At 43.4% G+C, this 27,616-nt stretch overlaps 2 protein-coding genes across 7 annotated transcripts in view; one reads left to right on the top strand and one right to left on the bottom strand.

The window, feature by feature from the left end:
• Positions 1 to 2,053, top strand: part of ABCB1 (ATP binding cassette subfamily B member 1) — a 68,507-nt gene extending 66,454 nt beyond the window's left edge. For all 5 annotated transcript variants that reach the window (XM_083467379.1, XM_083467377.1, XM_083467376.1 and 2 more), the window contains one exon: positions 75 to 2,053. In XM_083467379.1, coding sequence (XP_083323505.1) covers positions 75 to 281 — 207 coding nt within the window. In that variant the 3' untranslated portion in view covers positions 282 to 2,053. The remainder of the gene's footprint in view (positions 1 to 74) is intronic.
• Positions 1,811 to 27,286, bottom strand: CROT (carnitine O-octanoyltransferase). Of its 2 annotated transcripts, none has more exons than XM_083467475.1 (17): positions 26,944 to 27,286; positions 25,110 to 25,230; positions 22,717 to 22,841; positions 21,247 to 21,428; positions 20,503 to 20,627; positions 17,746 to 17,854; positions 15,673 to 15,766; positions 15,457 to 15,582; positions 13,764 to 13,865; positions 12,973 to 13,056; positions 12,754 to 12,861; positions 11,538 to 11,668; positions 8,533 to 8,656; positions 6,849 to 6,927; positions 5,570 to 5,663; positions 4,328 to 4,447; positions 1,811 to 3,031 (listed from the first exon to the last, which is right to left on the bottom strand). In XM_083467475.1, exons 2-17 carry the CDS (start codon positions 25,222 to 25,224, stop codon positions 2,911 to 2,913), a joined length of 1,839 nt encoding a protein of 612 aa, XP_083323601.1. In that variant the 5' UTR covers positions 25,225 to 25,230; positions 26,944 to 27,286; the 3' UTR covers positions 1,811 to 2,910. The 2 variants fall into 2 exon arrangements, with proteins under 2 accessions (XP_083323601.1, XP_083323602.1); XM_083467476.1 differs by lacking the exon at positions 26,944 to 27,286 and adding an exon at positions 25,400 to 25,536.
• Between the last annotated feature and the right edge of the window lie 330 nt (positions 27,287 to 27,616).

Raw genomic sequence — 27,616 nt, 5'->3', positions numbered from 1 at the left:
ACTACTTGAATCTCAAGTAAACCCTTTCTATTTCTGTTTCCCATTTACTGAAAATAATTTTCTGTTTTCAACAGGTTGTCCAAGAGGCTCTGGATAAAGCCAGGCAAGGTCGCACCTGCATCGTAATAGCTCACCGCTTATCAACAGTGCAGAACGCGGACAGTATAGCAGTGATCCAGAACGGGAAAGTCAAAGAACAAGGAACACATCAACAGCTACTGGCTGCAAAAGGAATCTATTATGCTCTAGTCAATGTTCAGGCAGGATCAGCCCCTGCATAAATTAAAACAAAAGCAGAATATTGCTAAAGCTGAATTCACTTCTTGAGATGGCGATTGCAAGAGGCACTACTTGTATCATCACCATATTAAACAAAATAAACCAGTATTGGCGGATGGGATGAATTGCAGCAAGGCTTCTCAAACCGAAGCTTTTCCTATCTTGATCCATTTTCTGCACTAGGGTGTGCTTACCTTTCGTTCTCAGCTGTCTAGAGACACACGCTGTCCTTTTTCAAAAGTTACAGTTGTTTGATCACTCCAAGGACTTTGCTTAAAAATACACACACCTGAAAGTGAAAGAACAAGAGACCAAGCCCTCTCTTTCCTTGCACCCTGGAAGCCAGAACTACAGACCAAGAAGATATGTCGACATCTGAATGGCTAATTGAAGCAAGACCAACTATTATTTACTAATTTAAAAATGGATAATTGTGCCGGAGCAACACTGGTGAGTACTCTCAAAGCCAACTATTTTGGATTCTCGGTGAAAAGGGCTTTATGAAGTCTCAGTTGGTGATTGTCAAACTTCCTGGATTGACCTTGAGATGGCTGAAGTGGAAACCTCACTCCACTGGTTGTTTTTTAAGGAAGCAGCATTAAGCACATTTCTTTATAGCTTCCTCACAACATACTGGGAAGCAAATCTACTTGTGTGGCTGTTTTCATTTGAGACTCCTGAAGAAGACCATAGAGCCCGACCTAGCTAGACTGTCCCCCTTCCCACAAATGGGCCAGTCAACAGCAACTGCCTGTGGGAAAGAGCCTTTTTAAGCTTTGGTGGGCATTGCTACACTCTGTGGTAACAAATCCTGCAGTTAAACTAAGAGCTGCATGAATAACTCCTTTCTGTTCTTTAGTAGAGGACTCCAGCTTCTAGTATTAGAACTTTTCTGTCCACTTTCTCCAGAACATTCCTAATTTTTATACACAAAATATATCCCTTCCTACCCACTTTTTCTTCTAAGCTAAAGCCCCCAAATGTTGTCACCTTTCATAGAATCAGGGAAGGGACCACAAAAGTCATCTAGTCCAATGCCTCTGCAATGCAGGATTCTCAACTAAAGAATCCATGACAGATGGCCATCTAACCTCTGCTTAAAAACCTCCAGAGGAGGAAAGTCCACCACCTCTGAGGGAGACGGTTCTACTGTTGAACAACTCTTCCAGCCAGAATGTTCTTCCTGATGTTTAGTCGGAATCCAAGTTGCTCCACGCTCCTTTATCATTTCGGTTGCTTTTCTCTGCATCTTTTCCAGGTCCACAATATCCTTTTTGGGATAAATGACTGGATTTTATAGTTTACCACTTTTTTGTATTGCTTTTCATTAACTGACAGCTGCATTTGGTAGTTTCTTGTGGAAGAATGGGGTATAAAGAGATATGTTTTAAAGATAAATACCCACATTAAGTGTTCTGAAGAATTTAAGCACCATATGGGTTAGGGGAGTTTGACAAGTTTGGACAGGAGCCTGCCTGCCTTCTTCACAATGAAGTGTGTATATGTACATACAGATTAATCAAGCCAACACTGTCTTTGATGTGGTTTTATTCCAAAGAGAAGAAATTACATAATTGATAAAATTATGAGGGGGTGCTTCGTTTTAAAATGCTAAGAAGGAACTCCTGAGAATTTTGCGGAGCTATACGCGTGAAGCAACAGTGGTATACATACTTTCTAATAATTACCATATATATATATATATTGCAAGCTTTCAAGTACAGTTTCATTTAATATTCTTGGTTTGGAAAATAAAAGCAAAATTTTAAAACAAGTTTCGCACATGATCATTCTGTTCAAAAGCCTTTTTTAAAGTGGTGGTTTTTGAGTTGCAAAGATCCCATCACAGAAAATAGGACAGTAGTGAAGAATTATATAAAGCAATAATCCCAATACCTATCGTGATTACTTTACACCAGGGGTGACTAACAGCCGGGGGGGGGGGTGTTACCCAGCCCCAAACCAAGTTTTTCTGCCATTCTTTTTTTTTTAAGGTAGAAATAGTATTGGGGTCCAAATCATCTGCCATCACTAGACTGATAATTTGATGAGCAGCTGGGTGCTTACCTGCCTGAGAGTGTGGCAAGTGGTGTGTATTTGTGTGTGTGTGTGTGTGTGTACATGCATATTCACTGCTGGCAAGCAGCTCATGTAAGGCTGGCCAAGGGTGATTTTTTTTTTGCCCATGGTCCAGAAAAGCTTACCCACCCCTGCTTTAGAAGCTAAAAATTCTAAGAGCCATGATAATCATTCTGTCTAGAAAGGAATCATGATTCATAATCCTTGCAAAGGCACAGAGCATGTGTACCATTTTCTGAACTACCACTGATTCGCTCATGTTTTTGCATTGCTGAGGCTTGGTTTAATATTGCATAGTTTCTACTAAGAGTTTGTCATTTTGCATTGCTGTTGCAACATTATTCAAGGAAAACTATTGCATTGTTATTGCAGTAAAGGTCATTATAAAAAAGAAGAGTTTTGCATTCTCTCTGCCTATGCTCAACCAGAAAGTAGCTTACCTAGCTGTAAACACTCCTCTTGGCTTAAACTTTCCTTCCTCAAGTGTACAGGATACACAGACATAGTAATTGCACAAAGCATTAAAGGCACTATATAGTGTCAGCTTCTTCTCTACAGCTGGGCTGTGCTCATTAACTTGACCATGTCCTGTAAACACTGGAACAGAATTTGACACAGATTTTCTGCATCCGTCTCTGGACATGACTTCCAGGTGGTGCAGGCCACAACAATCCTATCAGTGGAAATGTTAAAAAAAACCAATTGTTTAGATAAATAGCATTCTAAAAATCAACACAGATGTTCAGTCGCATATGGATGAAGCTGCTGAGCACCCAGATAATGCCATTGTGATTTGACAAGACGACATACTATACACAGCAATTCTGAATACCAGTATTCAATGGCTTCAATGTAAAGGGTATAAGTATGGAAGAACCGTTTACACCCTTAGCTAAAATGTCTGGATTTCCAGGCCCGATTCAAAGCACCAGTTCTGACTGGACCTCTTAGTATCTCGGGGGAGCACTTTGCCCTGTATCCCCCCCCCTCCCAGCTCAAACACGCTATCCAGTGAATCACACTAGGTCACTTTTATATTACGAAGTCAACTGTGAATCCAGAATCAGTTATCTTTCTCTACTAGCACATTCAGCATCATAATGAATACCACGGCCATACTAGTATTTCACAGCAATGAAAATATTACAGTATCACCAGGACAGGAATAGAAATAGCAATCCCAAATTCTCCTTGAGATGCTTGTTGTACTTCTCATTCACCCTTGTTCCCCCCCTTGAAGGACATTTCCCCCTCCCATTCTTTAGGGTTGCCATACGTTCGGAAATTCCAAGACATACAACGGAAGACTCTAGTCTGAAGCAGTGTCTGGGCAGAAATTGGGAAAATGTCTGGGAAAATCTGGACATATGGCAACCCATGTCGACAGTGTCATTTTTGCTGCTGCTGATTTTTCCTAAACACAGTGGTACCTCGGGTTACATACGCTTCAGGTTACAGATTCCACTAAACCAGAAATAGTACCTCAGGTTAAGAACTTTGCTTCAGGATGAGAACAGAAATTGTGCTCTGGTGGCGTGGCAGCAGCAAGAGGCCCCATTAGCTAAAGTGGTGCTTCAGGTTAAGAACAGTTTCAGGTTAAGAACGAACCTCCGGAACAAATTAATTACTTAACCCGAGGTACCACTGTAATAGCAAAAAACATCTTTTTTGAGATTTGGTCAAAAAGCTCAACAACTTTGGGTAAAACTCACCCCCCCCCCCAAAAGAAAGCTCAAAAACTTTGTCCAAAAAAAAGGGGGGGAAGGAGCAACCCTACATTCTTCCTCAACCCCTCCTTTTTATTTGACAAAAATAAAAACCAGTTAAGTGCTGGCTGTGAGGGAAGCCTGTGATCTCTGGTTTGCCTACTGAAATACTGCCAGGGCTGATACTTTCACTGACGATGCACACAGAGAGAAACGCAGAGAGAAGGTTTAAGTTGCTGAGTTGGGGCTAAGAGCATCCTCACCTGTCGTCTCTAATTCTGTAGAAAAAGCCGTAGCCCTGGTGCACCATTGGAACCACAGCTCCCCCGATTCTCGTGTAGCCGACAAGGCTCGTCGAAAGCACAAAGTTTCCACCTCCCCCGCTGCGAATTAAAAAGAAACACGATTACAGAACGAATCGTTTCCATCCAGAATCAAACAAACACACGGGGCTGCTTTCCCTTTGATCCTTAGCAAGCTACACCAGAGGAAGTCAATCTCATCAACATCAAAGCATTAAGAGAGGTTGCCGTAGGTCAGACGGTTGGTCCATCTAGCTCAGGGTTGTCTACACTGACTGGCAACAGCTCTGCAGGGGCTTCACAGAGACAAAGAGTTGGAAGGGACCACAGGGGTCATTGCAGTCCAACCTCCTGCAATGCAGGAATCTTCTGCCTAACATGGGGCTCAAACCCACAGCCCTGAGATTAAGGGCGTCATGCTCCACCAACTGAGCTATCCCAGCTCGTAGGAATCATTCCCAGTCCTACCTGGAGATAATGGTAATTGCAAAGCAAAGGAAGAGGAGGAACTAGCTGGAAGGTGGGTGGAAGTCCTCTCTTGGTCTGCATCCTTCCTGGTCCAGCAGCAAAGACTCAAGAAAGCACCAGGTAAGGACATTTTTAAAGGGAGCACTGCAAGTTACACAGCTGTTCTCCAGGCTTTGCTGGAGCATCTGGGACTGCTCAGCCTACAAGCAGTTGGCCTTGTCACCAAGGCAACATTATCAGCTGCTATAGTGGGCTGTTACTCATCCTGTTTCCACCCAGTCAACCCTAACAAATCTGCCACACTGGGATTTGGTGCGAGATTTGCTGATGTGTCCCACACTCCCAAAGGGACGCGGGTGGCGCTGTGGTCTAAACCACAGAGCCTAGGGCTTGCCGATCAGAAGGTCGGCAGTTCGAATCCCCGCGATGGGGTGAGCTCCCGTTGTTCGGTCCGTGCTCCTGCCCACCTAGCAGTTCGAAAGCACATCAAAGTGCAAGTAGACAAATAGGGACCGCTCCGGCGGGAAGGTAAACAGCGTTTCCGTGCACTGCTCTGGTTCGCCAGAAGCGGCTTAGTCATGCTGGCCACATGACCCACGCCTGCTCCCTCGGCTTATAGAGCGAGATGAGCGTGCAACCCCAGAGTCGTCCGCGACTGGACCTAATGGTCAGGGGTACCTTTACCTTTACCCCACTCCCAACTGTCAGACAAAGGGATAGCATTTTAAAAGGTACCTTCTAGAGAAAGCAGGATCAGAGAAGAGTTCTGGCACAGGAAGGCTGTGCTCCTTTGACAGAAGCAGGAGACCTAAAAGATGACGGTCAAATCCTGTAAAGAGAAATAATAATCCCATGTGGTTTAGATGTACTGTATGGATTTCTTACTCGCTGCTTGTCTCAATAGCCAGCTGTAGATTTTCATAGCTGTCTGTGCAAGAGACCTGCGGTGGTAAAAGTATGGTTTGAGCACTTTGGCAATCTTTAATTGGTTCAGCCTATTGGCCTCCTGATTACAGCAAGAGCAGTGGCCAAAATGGATTGGGGATTGTGCTCATGGCCATCTGCAGGGATTTCTCAATGGTGTGTGTGTGATAAATACCACAAAGAAAATATGCAAATTAGCACAGAAGAACTGGTCAACAATTTCTGATAAATACGGGGTCTGGATGGTGACAAGGCCTAAGTAGGCCTGGCCTCTGATTAACATACATTCCAGGTCAACTCCTGTTTCCCAATGGGTAAATCTGCTGTCTCTCATGTCAGGTGATGCTGTGCTTTGCAGTCCCAATTGTTGGGACATCAAAGCACAGCACAGCAATGTTTGAAGGCCTTTTTCAAGCAGCCTCAAGCTGATCCTTTAAAAATCTCCAATTTTCAGAAGTTTAAGGAGCAGAATGAGGTCACTTCAAAGAGCAGCACTGGGAGGAAGAAACTGTTTCCATTATATGCAAACAGCTCCTCTATCCTTCAGCAAGGTGCACTCTGAACACCCATCATCACCTGATGGGCAGGTGGGACTACATTCTTCTCCAGCAGTGGAGTGATCAGGAGCCCATTTTAAGCTTCCAGTTGTTCCTTTGAAGCCCTGTCATACATGATGTATAGCTTTGGGTGGGTAGGCGTGGCTTCCCCAAAACAGCTTAGCAGGCCAAATCAGGAGGACTAATGGGCCAGGATTGGTCTGCAGGTCAGCGGTTCCCTACCCCTGTCCTGGAGACTTTCATTTTAAAATGAAAGCTGGACATCAGAGAATTATGGCACATGGGGGAAGTTAACTAGCCGTCTTGCCCCCTACTGTGGATGCTCATGAATTTGCTAAAAGGGTAGCAAAGACAGCAGTTTATGCTCTTAGGAGGCAGAGCTTGCTGCCTCCAGTGTGTGGAAGGGTGAATTAATATGCCACATTTTCAGCTCGGTTCAGCAGCATGTCGCAATAAAGAGGTGGAGAGAACACAAATGCCAACTTATCACAACAGAAACATCCCTTGGCAAGCGTCAAAAAAAAGGAAAGTACCTTTTCCATTCTCGCATTCTTTCATAAGTTTATTGTGCTTTGCAAATGCCTTCAGCATAAGCTGTTTTCGTTGGCCAAACTGCAGAAAGTTAAGAAAAGAAAAATCATTTGAACGTACTGTGGCGCCCAACAGAATAAAACTGAAGACTCCTCCCTCAAGCAAGACGCAGGAGGAAAAATCGTACATCCCTGCTGTTCCCCTCTAAGCCAACTGAAATTCTTTCTTGTCGCCGTTTATGACCTGCAATCCCCGGGCAAAACGAACACTTTTGGAGTTAATGCAACAACTTAGGGCACTTGTCTATTTAACAATACATCAGCCAGCAGGAGGGAGTCACTACCTTTTCATAGCCGTGTCCTGCAGAGATGAAAGGCGAATCCATACACAAACAGTGAGCGTGCATTGTTTTATTAATTATCAGTACGTGCACTCAGTCAAGTCACGGAGGTCTTATCCAGGTGACATTTGCTCAAAAAGCACTACAAAAAAGAAAATGCAGCACACCACCTGATCCATACATGCCTGCTTCCTTGCTATCTATTATAGCTATGCTTAAGGACACAGCAGGACCCGCTCCATTGGCATAGCAGACAGATGAGCTGGTGTTTCCCTCCTCCTCTCCCCTTAACTGTTAGCTGCCATTTCCTATGGCTGCAACAGAGGGAGAGAAGGCGAGTCCATCGCATTTACTCAACTGAGAGATCAACTCCACCTCCTCCTCTCCCAGAACTGTTTCCTTGCAAGCTGATCATCAGAAGAACTAGCTAACCATCAGAGTGGATCTCTGAATTTGCTTGTTTTCCTCAATGGGACCAGGTAATGCTTAAATATCCATATATGCTAAATAAACAAAACATTGTTTTATGTTTCCCCAAACAGCCCAGTGAATAAATGTGGAAAAGACCCTTCAAAATGGCAATGGAAAGTGACTGCAGCAAAACTGCAAGAGCCAAACTAAAATGGGCACAGAATGAGCCCTGTAAAAAGGGATAAGCTTTATTACACCATCTCTGGCTGTTTTGTTTTGCAACAATCCTGTGGTGTGAGAAACCTGAACAGAGCCCTGTGGGATTTCTGCAATGTAAAATCCTAGCTTCCAAGTGCCCAAACCGTTCAGTTAATAGTGGATGAATCCAGAGCTCCAATGCAAGCAAAACACAACAGTACAGTGAACAGAATGAAAAGGAGGAGGAAGAAAGGAAGACCCAAAAAATGGTAGAAGTGAGATGGCCGCCTTATTTCTCTGCCAGATTTCTAATTCTTACCACTTGATAGCAAACCGCAGGAGAGAGATCTATCGCTGCCCCACTTAGAAACAAGGAAATCAAATTCCAGTGAAACAATATAGTTCTGCATTTCAAAAACAACAACAAATGGCTACATCTCCCATGGTGAATGGGTTCTGTCTTAGGTCTCAAGTTGTGTGTGTTACATAATATGATTGCTTTAGTTATCTGTACTCTCTGCCATGAAGAAAGCTGGTGAATGGGCTGTATGAGGCAGCAACCAAGATTTAACTATGAAAGGAACATAAGGGCTTATGTATCCACTGGATTTGAACCTTTATTACAAAAAGGCTTGAATAGACAGCCTTGATTCCCACATCCCGGCTACTTTTCACAGCGACAACACAAAGCATGCAGAATTGGAAATCCTAAAGTACTTATCGTTATCAATGCTTACAGTAAAGGCTGGATCTACCATGGATTTGCACCATTCAACAGCTTCCATGGTGCACGGTCTCATAGTCTCTGTCCGGCCATGGTAAAAACGTCTGGTCATAGCAGTTTCATAGCAGCAACCTGGGCTAGAAAAGAATGTTAGGACAATTACAAAAAAGGAAGCTCCCTTTCCACTTGAATGAGAAAGTATCCAATTGTGCAAGCATGTTTTAAGGAAGTAGGGGGGAGTAAAAGGAGACAGGCAAATTGGAAAGCTTATTTATTTATTTTTTAAGCTAACATAAGTAAAGTAAGATTTTCCCTTGGGAAATCTTGCCCATTTTCAAGGGCAAGAACAGAAGGTGAATGCCTGTGAACTTTTAAAAGCAGCAGCGTAATCACAGTGCATTCATTTATTAATTATATTTCTGCCTCACCCATTCTCTAAGTAGCTTATGGTGGATTACACGGTTTCACCGCTTTCATTTGATCTTCAAAGCAACTCTCAAGTGGGATAGGCTGAGACTAACAGGCCACCCACTGTGCTTGCTTCAAGACAGAGAGAGTATTTGAACCCAGGTGTGGAACAACTCCTGCAAAGTTGGTCATATGCAGCGTGGCTATTGGGGGATTGGGGGGGGGGATTATCGCACAGGTAAAGACAGTGGCAAAAAAAATTCCTTGCTGCTTAGCACAACATTTCCAGCATGGTTGCATGCAAGCCACTCTAAATGATTAAATGATGAGTGACCATCTGCATTTATCATTGGTTGATGGAGTGTGCAAATAATGGGGGTGGAAGAGAGGTTACTGGAGGTGTAGTGAGGGTATATTAAAGATCCTACCGATTCAATGTTTCAGCAGAAACCCATATATGAAAGAACCAATCAGACTAACTAATCCAGAAACATGAAGGTAATGGGACTGTTCACGCCATCAACACAGTGTGCGCGTGTGTGGTTTGTGTGTGAGCTCTGTGCAGGAGCTCTGTCAGGAGTGCTGGACTGGATTTTGCTGGTGCAGCCGCCCAATCTTCCAATCTCCCTGCCGGCACTTTTACACAAGTCTTTCTTGGTGGTGAAGTGATTGCTTCACAACAAAAAACCCAATTCAAGCAGCCAATATTTTAATGTAGCTGTGACTGGGGAACAAGGTATCACAGCGGAATACTGACTGACACCGTCAAAAATGGCTGGGAGTGGGGATAAAACACACCCCTCACAAAGGATCCTAATCCTCTCTGGCTCCTTGGTGTGTGCTATTTTGGGGGTGCACCTCCTTTACTTCCACCCTTTGATGACTACCCAGATATGTACTTTCAGAGCAGTTCCTACTGCGACGGCTTTAAAAGCACGTATACCAAGGCAGCAGTCAAAGCCCTGATGTCTCCTACAGCAGTGTTTCCCAACCACTGTTCCGCGGCACACTAGTGTGCCGCGAGATGTTGCCTGGTGTGCCGCAGGAAAAATTAAAAAATTCGAAAGATTTTTTTTTTAAGTCAAATTTTCGATTGGGGCGCCGTCACTAGATGACCCCTGGGGTTCCCTCCCTCCCTCCCGCTCTGCGCCTCCCTCCTCCCTTCCTGGCTCTCGGCCAAGGCTTGGCGGCTGCCACTCACTCACTCGCTCGCCCACCCGTCCCTCCATCCCTGCACCCGGCCTCTCCTCCTCCGTCCCCGGCGCGGGGGCTGCCGGGATCCGTAGTCCCCTCGCCCTTGGGCTCCGCGCCCGCGCGGGGTGCGCAAACTACGTTTCCCAGCGTGGCCTGGCGGGCCGGGCGTTTTGTTTGAAGCGCTCTTCTCCCGGCCATGGAATGAGCGCGGCGGCGGCGGCCCGGCGGGCAGGGGCTCTTCCGCGCAGACCCCGCGCAGCCTGCCTGCGCCCCCGCGGAGATCGGGCGGCAGAATGGAGCCCGGGGATCCCTGCGGAGGCGGAGCGACGGAGGCAGAGGCTGCCCCCCAGGTAGGGCTGCGTCGGGGGGGTGTTATTTTTGCAATGCTGCATCCGCGCCGGAGGGGATGCATCGGACCGCGGGGAGACCCCTTGGCGTGCGTGCAAGGCAACGCATGCGTGCAGGCGTTGCATGGAGTGCAGTGCAATGCAATGGCAACGCGGCGCCCTGCATGTATGCATGCAACTTCCACCGGCGCTCCGGACTTGGCAGGTGAGGGGGGTCCCCAGTGGGCGGCAGAGATAGCCGGGAGGGCGAAGGGGAGCCGGGGGGAGCAGCGCTGCTCCCCGAGCCGAGCCCGGGGGGAAACTTCGGCGTCGTTGCGCCGGGTGTTGGAAGCGGAGGTTGGCGGGGGCCCCTCACCTGCAAAACCTGGTCGCCTCTCATATATTTCGTGCATTGCATTCATCACCCGCTTTCTCCTCCAAGGAGCTCCCGGGGGCGCGCGTGTTTCTCCCCGTGTTATCCTCGCAACAACAGCCCTGCGAGGTGGGTCAGGCGAGTGGCCCAAGGGAGCACCCAGGGATTGTCCTGGCCAGGTGGGGTGATTTGAACCCTGCTCTCTGCCCGGTCTTCGTCCTCATTTAGCCCCCACATGTGCATGACTGAGGTTTTCCCCCCTCGTCTTGGCTATGGTGTGAGTCTGTGCTGTTAATTAATGGGGTTCTGCCTTCGGAGAAGATGAGCCAGCCCTCAAGGAGGTGATTATGTAATTTGCTAGCAATTCATGTCCCTCCCGGCGTGACGCTGCGCGCTGACGTCACGGGGCTGTAATGGTGGTGTGCCTCGAGATTTTTTTCATGAAACAAGTGTGCCTTTGCCCAAAAAAGGTTGGGAAACACTGTCCTACAGAGCCTCAAAATCCTTCAGGGACCTCCCACTTTGCTTAGGAGGTCTGAATGCTTTGGAAGCATCCTAATGTATTTCAGGCTTCATTCAAAGTGGCTGCACAGACTCTCGTATAGGTATTTTTGGGTGAGCTACTAAGGATCTGCTCCACAATTTACTTCATTTAGGAATCAACGTATTCAAAGTTATTTGATTCCAATTTTGCCTAGATAACTTTTTTTTTCTTACTGTCCGTGACGTTTATAGTACGCCAGCTGGAGAGCAAGCTGAACAAATGTATCGGGATGCAACTGCTGTTTCTTGATCAGCGCTTTGCCGAAGGTTGTAAAGGCGTAATTCACCACCTCTACGTCAGACACCTGAGAAAAACGAAAAAGCTGTCACCACAGGAAAAAGGGGTGGGAACCCAAACCCAAAATTTAAACTTCCAAACTCTACACCAGTACGCATATTGACTATTCTACAGTGGTGCCCTGCAAGACGAATGCCTCGCAAGACTGAAAACTCGCTAGACGAAAGAGTTTTCCGTTTTGGAGGTGCTTCGCAAAACGAATCTCCTATGGGCTTGCTTCGCAAGACGACAATGTCTTGCGAGTTCCTGCTGTTTTTCCCCCCTTCCCCCCTTTTTCTAAGCCGCTAATCAGCTGATCCAATCAGCAGATAAGCCGCTAAAAGCCTCTAAAAGCCTCTAATAGCGCTAATCCGCTAATCCTTCAATGGGCTTGCTTCGCAAGACGAAAAAAACCGCTAGACGAAGAGAATCACAGAACGGATTCTTTTCGTCTTGCGAGGCACCAGTGTATTTCCTCCTCGCCCTCCACACCCCTTACATAGCACTATTGGATTCAGGTGAAAACAGGAACTCAAATGCATTCAAATCTTACTCTTTTTTTAAGATCAACCTTTATACAATGCAATCCTATGCAAGAAGTAAGCCTCACTGAGTTAAACTGGACTTGCCTGGAATTAAGCAGATATAGGACTGCAGCCTTGATTAAAGGGGCATCCTAGATTAATTGCAGGTAGGGGGACCATCTAAAACCAAAGGAAGCATGCTATTTCTTTCAAAAAGATTGTTTTCATCATTTACCAGTTTACGTAGATTTAGAGCTCAATCCTATGCAAGTTTACTCAAAAGTAGGTCCTATTAAGTTCAAAGCATGTGTGCACAGGATTTTAGCTCTAATCAGTTAAAACCAATTTGATACAACTGACTCGTTACTTTAATCAGGTTGCAATAATTTACAGTCACAAATAAATTGCTGTCGGAGAGAAGGAGGTTTGTACTAATGAGTTCTGAAAGCTCTAATGTTTAATCAACTGTGCCTGTCCCAGATATCATTGTGCTTTGAGAACTCAGTGAAGCTGGTCAGGCAGCTAACCTGCGACAGGTCTAAATAAAGGAAGCTGTGTCTACAGAAAAAGATGCACAGAAAGGACATACCTGCTTCTCATACTGTTCCTTAGAGTGCGCAATGTCGTTTAGCACTTTCTGATCCAACCTGAACACAAGTTCCTCTGGCCAGGGGATATCCCGCACTTTGTCCGGTCCCTGTTTTTCATTTCAAAAGATGAGAGAGTAGTCCCAAGATTTATTTCCATAAACGTGAGGATCTTATTATTAACTGGCATAGGATAGGATGGAACTGTAAATCTTTCATACCTTCCACCTTCCCTCCGACTCAACAACCTTGGCATCAATGTAAGAACAGAGGACTACCAAAACCATGGCATCTAGAGGAGAATGCTGAAACATTTGCAAAACAGAAATGACTGTATTAGTGCACCATAAACTTGGGCCCAAACTTACTGATTTTGATTCTCAGGCATTCTTCCACAAAAAGACTCTCAGGGTGTAACACCAGCTGTGTTTTGTATTGCAATGATAAACCACAATAAACCAGAAGGTCTGGCTTATCAGAAATGAGTAAGCGTGCTGGCGAACACTGAGCAATTCCTCCCACTTTGCTACTCCCATAACAAGAGAATCTTGGCTTTCCTTTATGTCTGTAACAGTGATTACGTTTTGTTGCTCCCTAACGAGCCATGATCCTTAGCCAACCTGAAGCCATGTTTTGTTGTTAGTGTTGCTGTCTAGGGAGTAACAAACCAAGGCTTACTGGTGTATTCCATTTGCACCAGGGAAGGCAAGGTCGGACTGCTCAGTCAGCATACTGCTCTTTCTAGATAAACCACACGGGGCCTGAAAATCTGGTTTACTGTTATGCTTCTTTTTTATTCAGTATTTAGCTAGCCAGCTCAGACTATAAAGCAACTCCTTTATAAATTGTTATTTATTTGAGGTATTTGTGAAAGCAGAGTGCTAAAACAGAAACTGCTATTTAAAAAGATACAACTCCTTTTTTACCACCAACTTTCCCCCCCCCCAAATAATTGTAGGATTTAAGGAATACAAAGAATCGATGGGGCCTCAGGTAAAAAAAATCTACTTACATCACAGTTTGAACCCAACACTCCATTTGAGAATATAATGAGGTTGTAGGATTTGTCTCCCCAGCGTAGCGTTGGATCTCCCAATAGAGCCAAAGAGGTGATCTAAGTCAAAAGTTAACATTTAAGTTCCAAAAGAAGAGCCTGCAACGTTACCCTTGACAAAAATTGGCCAAAAATGAACAGAAGATCAAAATTAAATCATACAGTTCCCACATCACTTGGCTGCATCTAAAGGTGAAATGAGACAGCAAATTCCCAAACTGCCCTTTGATTCCTCCCCACCCAGAACTGGCTTCTGCAAGGGCCATTCATTCATTATAGAACAGTATGAAACAGTTTGCACATTAATTTGCATTATTTTCCTCCTCTCCATTCCTTTTCAGTTTTCTTCCAAGTCTCTTAGACTGTAGACCACTAATTTAAACTAAGTGCTTCAGCAGAAAGGTGGCATTTTGATGGAGAAAAGAAAGAACAGACTAACAGTTGCTCAAAATACAGTCGTACCTCGGCTCCTGAACGCCTTGGGAGTCAAACGTTTCGGCTCCCCAACGACCGAAAACCGGGAGCGAGTGTTCTGGTTTTCGAATGTTCTTTTGGAAGCCGAATGCCCAGCGGGGCTTCCACGGCTTCTGATTGGCTGCAGGAGCTTCCTGCAGCCAATCAGAAGCCACGCTTCAGCAGTCGAATGTTTCAGAAGTCAAACAGAGTTCCGGAACGGATTCTGTTCGACTTCCGAGGCACGACTGTACAGTTCTTCTTCTCATTAGCTCTTTTCGATATAGACCAAAGTATTGATTTACACGTATGTGGAGAATGCATTTGCCTGTATACACCGGTATTTTATAGAACTAAATATTGAAAAGGTTGAACTGGAGAGGCCAATCTCCCAGCACAAGCAAATGGTCCTCAGGCACGTTTGGAAGATGTGTTTTCTGACCGAAGTGTATTATTAAACATTACAAGCACTTGCCCCCCAAAAATGCAAATTAGCCCTAAGAAATGACCACAACACTCCCACAGTTCAGTATTAGTTAATGCCCAATAATCTTTTTGTTGCTAATCAGTGTTTTCCCTCTTTGCCTGTACTCGAAAGCTGCCTGTAGAAACCATGTTGCTATATAACCACTGCAAGAAGCTAAGATATAAAAGGCATGAGGATTAATTTTGATGTTTAATTCTAATGGTTGTTTTGTAATCATTACTGTGATCCTGCTTTAATATTTTCGTTGAGTTGGGGACTGTTTTGTATTTTATCAGAGTTTTTGTTGTATAGCATCCAGCTGCACAGGTCTCATTCTCGCTCCCATTTGACATGCTTCTGATTTTGGTCTGAGCGAACGGCCGTCTGCCCTCTCATGATACATGCTACCTGCTCAGGAGCATAACTGCTCTGCAGACACTTTGGTGTCGTGCACCATGTTCATTTCCACTGTTTACTTGTGATATGCTGCAGTTTGTCCTGCGAGCGCAGGAGAGGATTATTTAGCAGAGGGTGGGCTGTGCCAGCTTTGTGTCAACATTGATACTGCCTGATATGTCCCATCTTAAAACAGTATCATTATATTAGGGTAATTGATGGGTGGAGCGAAACCTACAGCCTCGACCACAACACGAGGTGAGCCAAATGTTTATTTAACATGAAGCAGGTTATTAAGAACTGCACAGAATATGAAATCCAGCAATCCATAATTACCTCTGTATAATTTTCAGGTGTAGCTTGAGGACTCAGTTCATCGAGGGAGACTACAAATACACTGCTCTGTATTTTTTCCAACAGGGACAGGTTCTCTGGATCCAAGTTGATAAGATAGTCGCGTGTCTAAGAGACAAGTGTAGTCATGATTAAAAATCAAAAAACACATCAATCCAGGCAATCACTGCCCTCCACCACAAAAAGAAGTGTACCAACCTTTGCCCATGGGGTTCTTTCCTGAGATGTTAAGGCGGCCAATCCTGGCCCTTTGGGTTCATTTTGGCATCTCTCTTTGATGTAGGAAAGTTGCCTTGAAGGATTCAAAATAAAAAATGAGAAATTAAAGCTAGTTAGTAGTCCAGATGCAAAATATCAGTTAAGGTACTCTCTTATGCCTGTGATTATCCAGAACTTGAAACTAACTAATTCAAGTTCCAGTGTCCTATCAGCTAGGCCACCCTGTCTACCTTCATATGCCCACATGCTTTCTCTCAGACCCCAGTTTAAGATGGTCTGATGAATTGTTTGCATGCCTTCTCAGAACTCATTTCAGAGCCATGCCTTTTACAACTACATACCCATGGCAAAAACTGCACAGAACTACTCGTTTCCCATGATTTCTAGGAGACGCACCTATGCTCAGTGGATCTTGCACTATTTCTCTGTGGAAATATGTCCTTACAGGTCAACATTCATAGCACAACCACATATGTGTTTCTCTTTTCTAGCATGTTCTCTTTTTCGCCTCAAGATATATATATTTTTTAAAGTAATATTTTAATTGCTCTCTGAAGCACGCAGGTAGTAGCGATGCCTTTTCAGAGAAAATGAGATAGAGGTCAATGGTTGTTTCTGCAGTAAGGCCCTTTAATGCGGCTGGAAACAGAACAGAGTCAAAATCTCCTTTTCACCACTACATTCACAGATACCATGAATGGAAAAGATGGTGGTTTTCAGGAGATGGGGCACAAAAGATTGAAAGGAGAGGGATAGCTGTGGCAGCAGTGGCCCTTGTAGCAGCTGCTGTCTAGAAGTTGTCATCCCCTCCTGCCTTTCCCGCCACACATTTCCCAACAGCACACGCCTATTAGCTGTACTCTTATGACATTCTGGGGAGAGGGCAAATGGCAGCAGCTGCTGCTATAACCACTCAGCCCATCCAACTATTCAGAGAAACCCAGAGAGGAACCCAAATGGCATCCTGTTTTTTAAGCCCAAAGCTACCATTTGAATTTAAAACTATGGTTCAATATAGCACTAGTGTACTTAGCAGCATCCACCGCCATGGATGAAACTCCCACTGAGCCAAGGTCTCTTGCAGTAGTTTGCTCCTTTTCAGCTTTCACTTCTCTTATTAGTTCCTGTTCACTACACTTGGGAAATAAGTAGTGACTCACAATGCAATCAGTTTCTTTCCTTTTTCCATGAGGCTGGAGAAAAGCATTAGTTTTATTTCTTTTTTCTCTTTTCCTTTCTGAAATCAGTAATTGAAACCTGTTCCCATGGGGAGCAGAAGTCGACTAATTAAGAGGCAATTCATCATGAGTCCCCCATGTATACTGAACAGGAAACAATAAGAGGAGCAGAAACTTCAAGGAGGAAATTTTTAAACTCACAGTAAGCCCTTAATAGTGTCAATAGTGCTACAATTGTTTTTGTTTTTTGCAATAAAATGCAATGAAAAAAATGTCACAGATCAGTCAAGACAGAAAACACTGGAATGCATGATCTTGTAATGACGTAATCTGGATCCTCCATAAAAAGTGAGTGAATAACGGATAGGAATTTTAGAGGAAGGAGTTAATGTGAAAGAAACATAATACAGTTGTACCTTGGAAGTCAAACGGAATCTGTTCCGGAAGTCCATTCAACTTCCAAAATATTCGAAAACCAAATTGCGGCTTCTGATTGGCTGCAGGAAGCTCCAGCAGCCAATCAGAAGCTGCGGAAGCCCCATCAGACATTCGGGTTCCAAAAGAATGTTCCAGGGCATTCTGGATTCAAGGCACGACTAGGCAGCTCATGATGAAGTAGAACTCTATCAGAGTACAGTCCACAAAACACTACTGCCATGCAGATGCCATTTATTTCAATGGAGCTTGCAAAACTCCTTTGAAGATGTATAATCTTCCTTGCAAAATGTTCCCTCAGTGATCTCATGGAGACATTTTTAGAATACAAATGTTACTTTTTAACATGTTGTGTAACTCACATTAAATCTACATAGAAACAAAGTAACAGAAACAAACTTGATCATTGATTTTTAACTTGTACTTATTGTAAATATACCTAGAAATCTCTGGTGGGCTCAATAATTGACCATCGTGTACTGCATCAAATGCAAAAATTCGACCTTGGCACAAGACTATCAAGTGAGATGGGGATTCACCTTCACTGTCTGAAAGATGAAAAAGAAACAAGCCTGTGAGCATGATGCAGTCACTGCAAAATGCCAGGTAAGGTGCTGCAACAAATAAAACCAATACGAAAACCTCTTTTAATCATTACCCAGTTCAATGGAGAAATGTGTTTCTCAGTCCAACACAAGTCTGCGCTGCAAAGATAACTGAAACAGAAAAGCTCTATAGCATGATGTGACAACACAGCTGAATATTTAGGATTCTCTGCAATGTTTACCTCTGGAAAGGAAGAAATAAAACATAGCAGGTGTTGGGTACATTTTGTTTTATCTGGATGAATACTGCAGTGATTTCCAGCGGATGCTTGGACACTTTGATCACAGCAATACATTGGTGACTAGAGTATTTTTAAAAATATCATTTTCTTAAATGATATGAGCATTAGCATCCACACAAACAAGCTTGAAATACTGTGTACTCTTATCAGAAGATGGGTACACAAGTGGGATATTAGTTGGCTAAACTGGTCCAGGCAGCCAGGTGTACACCCAGACAAGCTTTGAGGCACCGAGGCAAACTGACCTCAGTAGCTAGACTGGTTTGTGAGAGTATTTGGCTGGGGTGGAGTGTTAGGGAATTTGGCCTGAGACAAAAGCCACTTAAGAGGCTAGTGTGAGGGCCTCTCAAATCTTCAGAAACTGTCAACAAGCACTTTTAAGACTCGCAAATAATTATTTGCATTCCCTTATGTATACAGTACTCCTTTAACAAATCAGCAATATTATTTTAAAATTTATGCTTTGTCTAGTGGCAGAGTTCATCCCACACCTAGGCCTACTATCCATGTTCCTAAGGCATTCTGAGTGAATTGGTAGCAGTGGATTTAAAACACACACACAAACCTGTGTTTATATAACGTGAGGATGAGGGAACCAGTACCCCTGACATGCTAATCTTCACTGTATGGCTTTCTCCAAATGCTGAAGGCCCACACCTTGTTACTCTGTTCTTCGACTGTTAAGGTATTTTTGTTTTGTGGGTTCCACCCATTTTGTTGAATCTATACAATACTATTTAGTGTTTTGATCATTACAGCACTTTTAAATGCTTCACTTGTTTTCAAAACTACATATTGTGACCGGCCTCAGGACTTTATGGTAAAGGGGCAGGTAAGCAATATTACAAATAAACATGTGAGAGAGTTGGCTGGTCCTCAACCGTTAATAACGTGGTCCAGGTTACAGGCTCTTTCCTAGAGATGAGAGGAAGTGGAAGCAACTGCAGATGGACTGAGGGGACAGGTTGATAGTAAAGACGCCAGCCCATGGAAGCAGCCCTTGTGTTGATCTAGAGAAAAACTTCTCACCTTTGAAGAATGGTCTCGTCTTTCAATAACCAAGGAAAGAAAGAAACGAGAGTGTGTGTTTGCTTTCTCCCTAATCACTGCCTCTTCCAGGAGGGAGATGGGAGAGTTCAAAGGTTCTTGTTAGGACATGGGAACATGGATCTGACTTGAGGCATCTTCATTCCTACAGCTCAGTGTTATTGCTGCTAATGGTCTCTGCCCCTCGGCCACAAGCCCACAATTAGTGCATACTGCCCTAAGTAGATGGCACAGGTTTATAAAGAAGCAGGCAGATCATTTTACCTTCAGGAATGTTACATGAAGGAGGCATTCTCGGTTTGTACATTGCAACTACCTACATATTGGCATTACTGAAGAGAACAGTGGCAACAGGGCATGTTTTGCAGAGGCAATCAAATAGGGTGTGCCTATAAAGATTATTATCTCACCAAGAGCTTCATACACCTGTCAACAACATTCCGGGTGATTGTGTGTTCAAGCGGATGAAGAGAGGCAAATCAGCATCAATGTAAATGTAACATTGTCAGTACACTGCTTTACTGTGGCATCGGTTCATATTCCCTGAAACCTCTTGCACTGATGGCTGTACTGGTGGGAAAGCCCTCTCCATCGGCTCACCAGAAAGATGAGCAACTTTTGCCTCCTAGTCTCCTTGAATTGTTTCCATTCCAGCTGGACATTGTAAGAACTCTGTAGCTAAGAACTAGTGCAACTAATAACTAGTGTCCAAGTTTGTTTTATACAAAATAGTTTCACAACTACTTTTATTTTTATAGACATTACAATCATTGCAATTTAATCAACCTACTAACATTCACTGTGACCAAAGTACAAACATAATTTAAGAAGCTTTTTTACTGTCAACCAAATGAGGCCAAAGGAAATCCACCCTCTTTTCAATTAGATTTATAGATGTGACCGAACCCTTTTTGTTCTTATGTAGGACTGCAAGATCCTGTTACTGAAGGTGCTACTGTGCTTTGAAGAGTTGCACAGAAAGTCAAATCTTGTGGCTTTTTAGTGCCAAGATACTGCAAAGACCATGCTTAACTGAAGTTATCCTTTTAAGTAATTTTTACATAGGTTACAAAGATTTCAGTGGGACTTTTAAGAAATAAGTGACTATTTGCCTCTGGATTCCTACACTGCAGATTAAACCTTACTGTAAGGCCAGAAACCAAACAATAATAATGATTCTTAAAACCAGAGCAGCAAAATAAATGTACTTGTGAGCCCTTTTGTATGCAATGGATGCCATATAAACATGCTTTGTTTAAAAAAAATAAAATTCTTCTAATCTAGAAAATCATTTTTTTTTACCTGTCCTGAAATAATTGGCAATGGAATCTTGTGTAATTCCTGGAATCTTGCAGGTGCTAAACAACTTTCGAAACTGATTCATATCCAGAGGCATATTGCCCTGTTTATGTACAGGCAACTTTTCTCTGTAATAAACACAACAATACATTGTTAAGACACTCAAATTCTGTTGAAAAGAATGTGCAGCAAACCCAGGAACAAGAAGATACCAGATTTGACACCAGGAAGGAATCTTTCCCTGATTAAATAGGCTAGTGTTCTGAACCCTTATACCGTTTTTCTACAGCCCATGAGAAGAATCACTTACCTAAGTCAGCAAAGCTATCTGCTCATCAGTAAACACTAGTGAGGTGTCCTCTGTTCTCTCTTTTTATGACAATTACAGCCTCATATTGTGCATGCTAACTTGGATGCAGTGCCGTACAGTTCAATGGGACTTACTCCAGCCTGCAGCCTTAATCCACAACAAGCTGATATATGTTTGAAGCAACTTACATTAGGACACAGGTTAGGACTTCCAAGACACGGACACAGACAGTGCAATCCTATACATGTCTGCTCAAAAATAGTCCCATTGAGTTTACTGGGGTTTACTCCCAAGTAAGCACGTACAGAACTCCTCAAACAATCAAATGGGACTACATTCAGCAATGAACATTAGCAATATTTACACTCCCACCCAAAAAGTGACCAGTATCATCCTTATATATAAGAACTAATACATGGTGCTTTTAAGTTTCTTACGTTCTCAATAGTTCCCAGAATTTCAAGGTATGCCATACAGCAATGCTTCCTCTTTCTATCTGAGTCCCTTCTTTGGGTGGCCAGTAATGTTCGAGGTAAGGGCCTGGCCCTCCAAAATTATGATAGATTTGTGTTGGTAAACGTGCATCAAGATAGGCCACATTCAGCCACCATTCCTCCAGCTGAAAAGAAACAGCAATTAAGAGCATAAGGAGCCTTGAGCACAGTTCTGACAATTAGATTTGTCTTCTGACGAATGGCCTCAGGGCAAGCATAGCTTCATAACTGGCACTGGCCAAAGTAGTTCTGCACATCAGGACAGGGTTAGGAACATAAGGATCAAGCAGCCGCCCTCCATGCCACACAACAAACAATATTTGAAAGTAAAGGGAGACTCAATTTCTGATCTGGCATGGGGGATTCCTATGCAAAGAATATATATATATATGCGCCTAAAGTAGTTATTTGGATCAAACGTTTTCCTATTTTAAATTGCTTTTCGTACTCTTACACAGAGGTCCTTGCATGCTCCAAGCAACGTGCTGACCACATATGCCTGGTCCAACTATCTGGAAATGCAAGTGGGCTTTGGCTCTTGCTAACATTTCTAGCAGTTAAACCTTACTTGTGGTCAACAATGAACATGTGGACATCAGACATTTATCTCATGTTTAGAATCTATAAATGTAGCGCTCTACATAGGATTATCCTACACCTGAAGTGTTTTTTGTTTTGTTTCTAAGTATCAGGCGCTTGAATTTTCGGAAGATATTATGGCATTTAAAGTTTCATGTGAAACTGTCTCCATTTTCTAAACCCTGATATGGGCCTCTGCACAATTAAAATAGGGAAGAAAAAAGGATTTCCTTCTGTTTCTTAGATATGAAATGGTAAAATATCACAAACCAGGAATCCAGTTTAAGAATTATTATATAACAAATATTTTTTTAACTCTTCTTCAACCAACAAATTTAAGACCAAAGCAAAGCAGCCTGTGCTTGAGCACATTAAAATGTTTGTTCCTGCATCTAGATGGATCCACAATACAACTAAAGTGAAGCACTGGTCTTATGTTAATTTAGGCTGCACTCCTATACACACATGAAGTCAACTGAACACAGAGGGACTTCTGTAGAGAGTAAACATGCATTGGATTGCTCTGCAAGACTTATTGACTTCAGTGGGATGGAAATCAGAATATAGTATTTTTGATTAACTGAACTGGTGATCTGGTTATTATGCATTTGTGCTGCTTTTCCACACATAAAAAGAGGATTTTGTCCTGAAAATTCTGCTAGAATGTGTGGTTCATCCCACAACATGAGATGAAGCAGTATAAGTAAGGATCAAAGTATTGAGTCAACGACTGATATTTCTAAGATATAATCCTTGCACCCTTTTCTTGTCTTTGATTAGAAAACTGATTATCAGCATGAATTAGCAAAACATGCAAGCTTTCTTAAAACATACCCAGTTCCTCTTCACTTTAGCTCTTTCAACTAATTTTTGATGTAGCTCTTTCCCAATCCCATTTCCAAATCTTTTTACTATGTCAGAAGTTCTTTGATATTCTTCTTGATTTAGGAAAGGTCTCACTGCAAAACACAAATGGTTCAGAACATTTTTGTTTAACTAAACTTTTTATGACTGTACTTCCAAGTTGCATTTATGTTCCAAAGTTCAAAATCAGTGTGCAGAAAACAAACAAAAAAACCAACTTCCATGGCTGACAGTATCTGTAAATAGTTATTTCTTAACAGCTGAATGTTAACGAGACAAACACAGTGCAGGTTCATACATGCAACCCCATCTCTCTTTTTTTAAAAAAATAATTTTTATTAAACTTTCCATTTAACAATCCAATCATATCACATTAGTTATTCCAAATTATACCAATACATATCATTAAGTCCAAATATTTTGCCAAATTTTAAATTTTTGTTGGGGGTTCCCATGCTTCGAGTTCAGTAAGGGTCCAATCATCTCATATTTCTGCTGCTTTTGGTCATGCAAACCCATCTCTGTAGTACTAAATGACGGCTTACATGTGCAGAAGAATTGTTATAAATTAATAACCACAAAAAAGACTTCCATTACCATCCAGTATCAACTGAAACACAATGTTATTGGAATGGACAGAGTTTGCACATGTGGCTTAGTTAACAAGACTAAGAAGATGCCTGGGCGAAGTAAAATGGAAAGCTCACATTGAGCCTGAACAGTAACCAGTGTTCAGTAGATATATCATAGATATAAGGTATTTTTTTTCCTTTGAGAAGGAGTGTCACCACAACTAATCCTGAGAAGATGAAGAGTGAAACAACATGGTCAAGTCCTTTGGCAATATTTGAATATTTTGCCAAGCCTATATTTTAAGTATAACTGAGCCAGGGCTATTTCTGTACTGTAAAATCTGCAAATTGCTCTCCTGCCCTTTTGCCAATCAGAATAGAGCCAAATACCATGCACACCCTATTCCCTGGCTAGGTTTTAGTTTATTACACCTGAGGAAAAAACAGTGAGCCGTGGAAGAGTCAGGCAGCAATAATCACTCAGTGATTATCCACCATTGCTAAATCGTGCTGGCAAGCCTACGTCTATTTACCAAGTCTGCTTGTTTTCTATTGAACTTCTTTCAAGTGTGCATATTGTCAGAGACTTACACTGCAATTCTAAGGAGCATTCCAACAGACTGGTATAGCTTGTAAATGAACTCTTAAGGACACAGTCATTACAGTGCTTGGCTGGAGAAATCTGAAGCTATTTGATTCTTAGGCCTATGAAACTTTTAATAGATTAAACTTAAAGGACACAATGTACAATGACAACTTTATACATTGGCATAAATGCCCAATGTTTAGGAAGATATTCAGTGATAGTTGGGAATTATTTTGATTCAGAAGTGTTGCTAAAAAAAAAGTATGCAAGTCCTCGGTAACAACCATTCTTTTCTAATAATGTTTCATGAAAAATGAAAACTTACAACAATAAGGGTTGCAAGTATTAATTAACTACGGCTTTAGTTGATCAAGCAATCAATGGGAGCTAATTTTATTTCCAACCAAGGTATCCAACGCTCACTGGATACAACCCACCTGATTTTAAATCGTGAATATGAGAGTTAAGGTTAAAAGGAACATTTTTAAAAAAGCTATATGGTTTGTAACAGGAATAAGAAAATATTTTTTTCCTTCTAGTAATGACTGCTATTTTTTGGCATGAGACAGTTTTTTTTAAAACTGTAACATCTCATAGTTCCTTGGGTATTTCAAACATGCATTCTAGTTTGAAATACTAGACAATCTAGACAATGCACAAATTTATTTACATTTACAGCTCAATCCTATTCAGAAGTAACCCCCACTGAGTTCAATAGTACTCTCTTAGGCTGCAACCCTATACACATTTACCTGATAATAGGTTCTTTATTAACATCTTAATTATTGTTTCTAAGCATGGTGTCACTTACAGCTTCAGTATATAGAAATCTGCTGTATTTTGAAGGTTGTTTGCCTTGGGTAGGAACCAAGTAATTTTAACAAGGACACTGTCACGGTTTCAAGCTCCTCCCATTTGACTTTAGAAAGTGCAGTGTTGGATAACGCTTTACAACCTTTGCACAGTTCAGTGGCAAACATTTTTATTGTGACTTCATGCGCTTTAAATATTGAAAGCATACTGGTACATTTCGTGCTAACTCTGCAAGTAAAGTAATGTATTATAGCAACTGTGTTTCAAACTCCTTAGTACTTTCAGACTCTTAACATGCATGAAGTTATTTGCCTAAGCAGACAAAAAGCAGGTTATTCTTTCCATGTTACTTAAGTCTTTACCCACAATAAACATTAACGTTTGTTTAAGACCTGAATCGAGGTACTTCCTTAAAGATTCGTCAAGAGCAGGAACAGGCAGTGAAGGGAGTGAACTCTGATACTGAAATGTACGCTCTTCGGAAGAATCAGTCACTTGGTTTTCCATGACGATCTGCAGAAAACAGTATTTTTTATGAAAAATAAAAATAAACAGACTCCTATAAACTGATTGCACTTCCTGATCTGTCGTTAATTCATCTTACTTGGGTAATTTACAATGTAAACCTCTCCCACCATCCAAGTCGATTTGAATGTCCCTGCCTGTTTAAAAACAATCATACCTTTTACTCCAGAGACTTCACGCTCTCCTTCTGCTGGAGTGCATATCTTCTACAGACCTTTTTTTAAAAGTCAGAACTTCAAAGCTATTCCCTCACAGCAAAGCTTCTAATCTGTGGGAATGGGAAACAGAACTGCAAGTCCTGGGTGTGCCTAGTGAAAAAGGTATTAATCCCGCCCTTCTGAAAGATCATACAGTGGACGCTCGGGTTGGGAACATGATCCGTGCGGGAGGCACATTTGCAACCTGCAGCGTTCGCAACCCGCGACCCGCACATCTGCGCATGCACGGGTTGCGATTCAGTGCTTCTGCGCATGTGCAAGCGCCGAAACCTGGAAGCAACCCATTCCAGTATTTCCGGGTTCGGTGCGGTGCGCAACCTGAAATCGCACAACACGAAGCATCTGTAACCCGAGGTATGACTGTAATCTAGAGGGGCTCTCAATGACACTGAAGTTGATAATGATATGCAAATTTAAGTACAACCAAAGCACCTTGTGCAGCTTATGAATTATAGTAATTAATGTATAGTAATAATACATCATGATCTTAGTATCATACTCAATTGGGTTTACCCAACATGTATTTTCCCTCCATGGTACATATGACGATACCTCTTAGTGACAACCTTACACTATATTATTTCAATCCCTGCCCTTTGTTTACGACCAGTAGGTTGTTGTGTCAGAAGTCCAGAACAAGCCAGTCTTTACTGATTTTTGTGAAGCATCTTGGGCACCCATGGCAACAATGTTCCCTGACTGTGTGCTCTGCCTTCTGGCCCCTTTGCAAAAGGTAATCTAAAATGCATTTATTTTTCAGGGTGATTGAGAAACACACACTTCACTTTCTTCCCGAACCCTGACAACGTTGCTATTATTTCTCGTGCTAATACGCCCTAGGTGCTTCCCAAAAAGTAAAACTACAAACAGAGGCAGCTGACAGCTTACTCAGGCTGCATATACACACTGTGCGTTGAAAATACATTCCCCCCCCTCCCAAATGAACCCCAAGAACAGTCGTTCATTCACGGACCTACAATCCACAGCACCCTTAACATGCCACGGTTTCCAGGATTTTTTTGAGGGGAGGGGAAATGTGCCTTAAATGTGTAGGCAACCCTAGTTTCGCAGTCAGGTGCCCTGCGTTCAAGTTGCAGCTGGGGCTCTACAGTAAGCAGTTGCAGGGACAGTAGTGGGCTAAAAAAGTTTTGCTGGTGGCGTCAGCCCTAGCCCAGGACGGCTTACTGCACAGCAAATCAATAACACAAAACTCTGTCACGCTCCGTTGCGAACTTTGCCTGTTTTCGCGTTATTGTTCATCGAGCTGCGCTTTGCAAAGTGTCGAGTTTGTTTACCTCTCTGGCTGCTGAGCTGCAGAAACAACAGGAGGCGGCCTATGGGGTGAGGTGAGGGAAGGAGAAAGGGGAGCAAGCAAGGCCCCCCAAAAACTCACTTGCGGGGCGCCCCCCTTTCTGCGGGGCTCCCACCCCACCCGGGCGCCCTCCTCCTCCTCTTCCCACAGCGCTGCGCTGCCTTCCCCTACCTGAGCCCCGGCGCCTGGCAGGCCGCGCTGCTTGCTCGCTTTCCCGCTCGGAAAGGCCTCCGCGTAGCAGTCGGGGTCTTCGCCGCCGCCCGTCCCTCGGCCTCCAGCCCAAACAGTGAAGCCGGAGTTACTCAAGCGGGAGCGGCGGGAGGCGGAGGCTTCTGCTTCTTGGCTCGCTTCTCCTCTCACCTTTACCCCACATCCAGGCCTGCTGGGAAGGAGGAAGTGCCAGCGCCTGGCGGGGCTTCTCCAAGGCGGAGCGCTTGGTGCGCAAGGCGGGTTGGAGGCCGGCCTTGGGTCGCCTGGGCTGGGGCAGGGCCGACGCGGAGGGAGAGACCGGGGGCGCCGGGAGCAGCTGCAGGGAGCGGGAAGCAGAGCAGACCGGGCGGCCCCCGCTGTCTGTCGGCTCGCACGCTTTCTAACCCCGCGTCGTCGCCCGACCCACTTGCTGCATTTCTGAAGAGCTGCTGCGCGCCACACCTGCTCCTTATTTTTTTATTATTAAAACGCCGTGCTCCTTTTAAAGAAGCGGTGCGCGAAAAGAAAAGAAAAGAAAAAACACTTCCTGGCGGAGTTTGGCAACGAACCCCGTGAATTTCGTTGGGTTTTTGAACAGGTTTTCCCACACCCACTCACAGCAACTCTTAAAAGAAGAGCGCATCCAGGTGTGCAC

This window comes from Podarcis liolepis (genome assembly GCF_965112155.1).
Source record: "Podarcis liolepis genome assembly, chromosome: 12".
Classification (NCBI taxonomy): Eukaryota; Metazoa; Chordata; class Lepidosauria; order Squamata; family Lacertidae; genus Podarcis; species Podarcis liolepis.
Note: the sequence above shows the minus strand (reverse complement) of the source record. Positions and strands in the feature narration are given on the sequence as shown.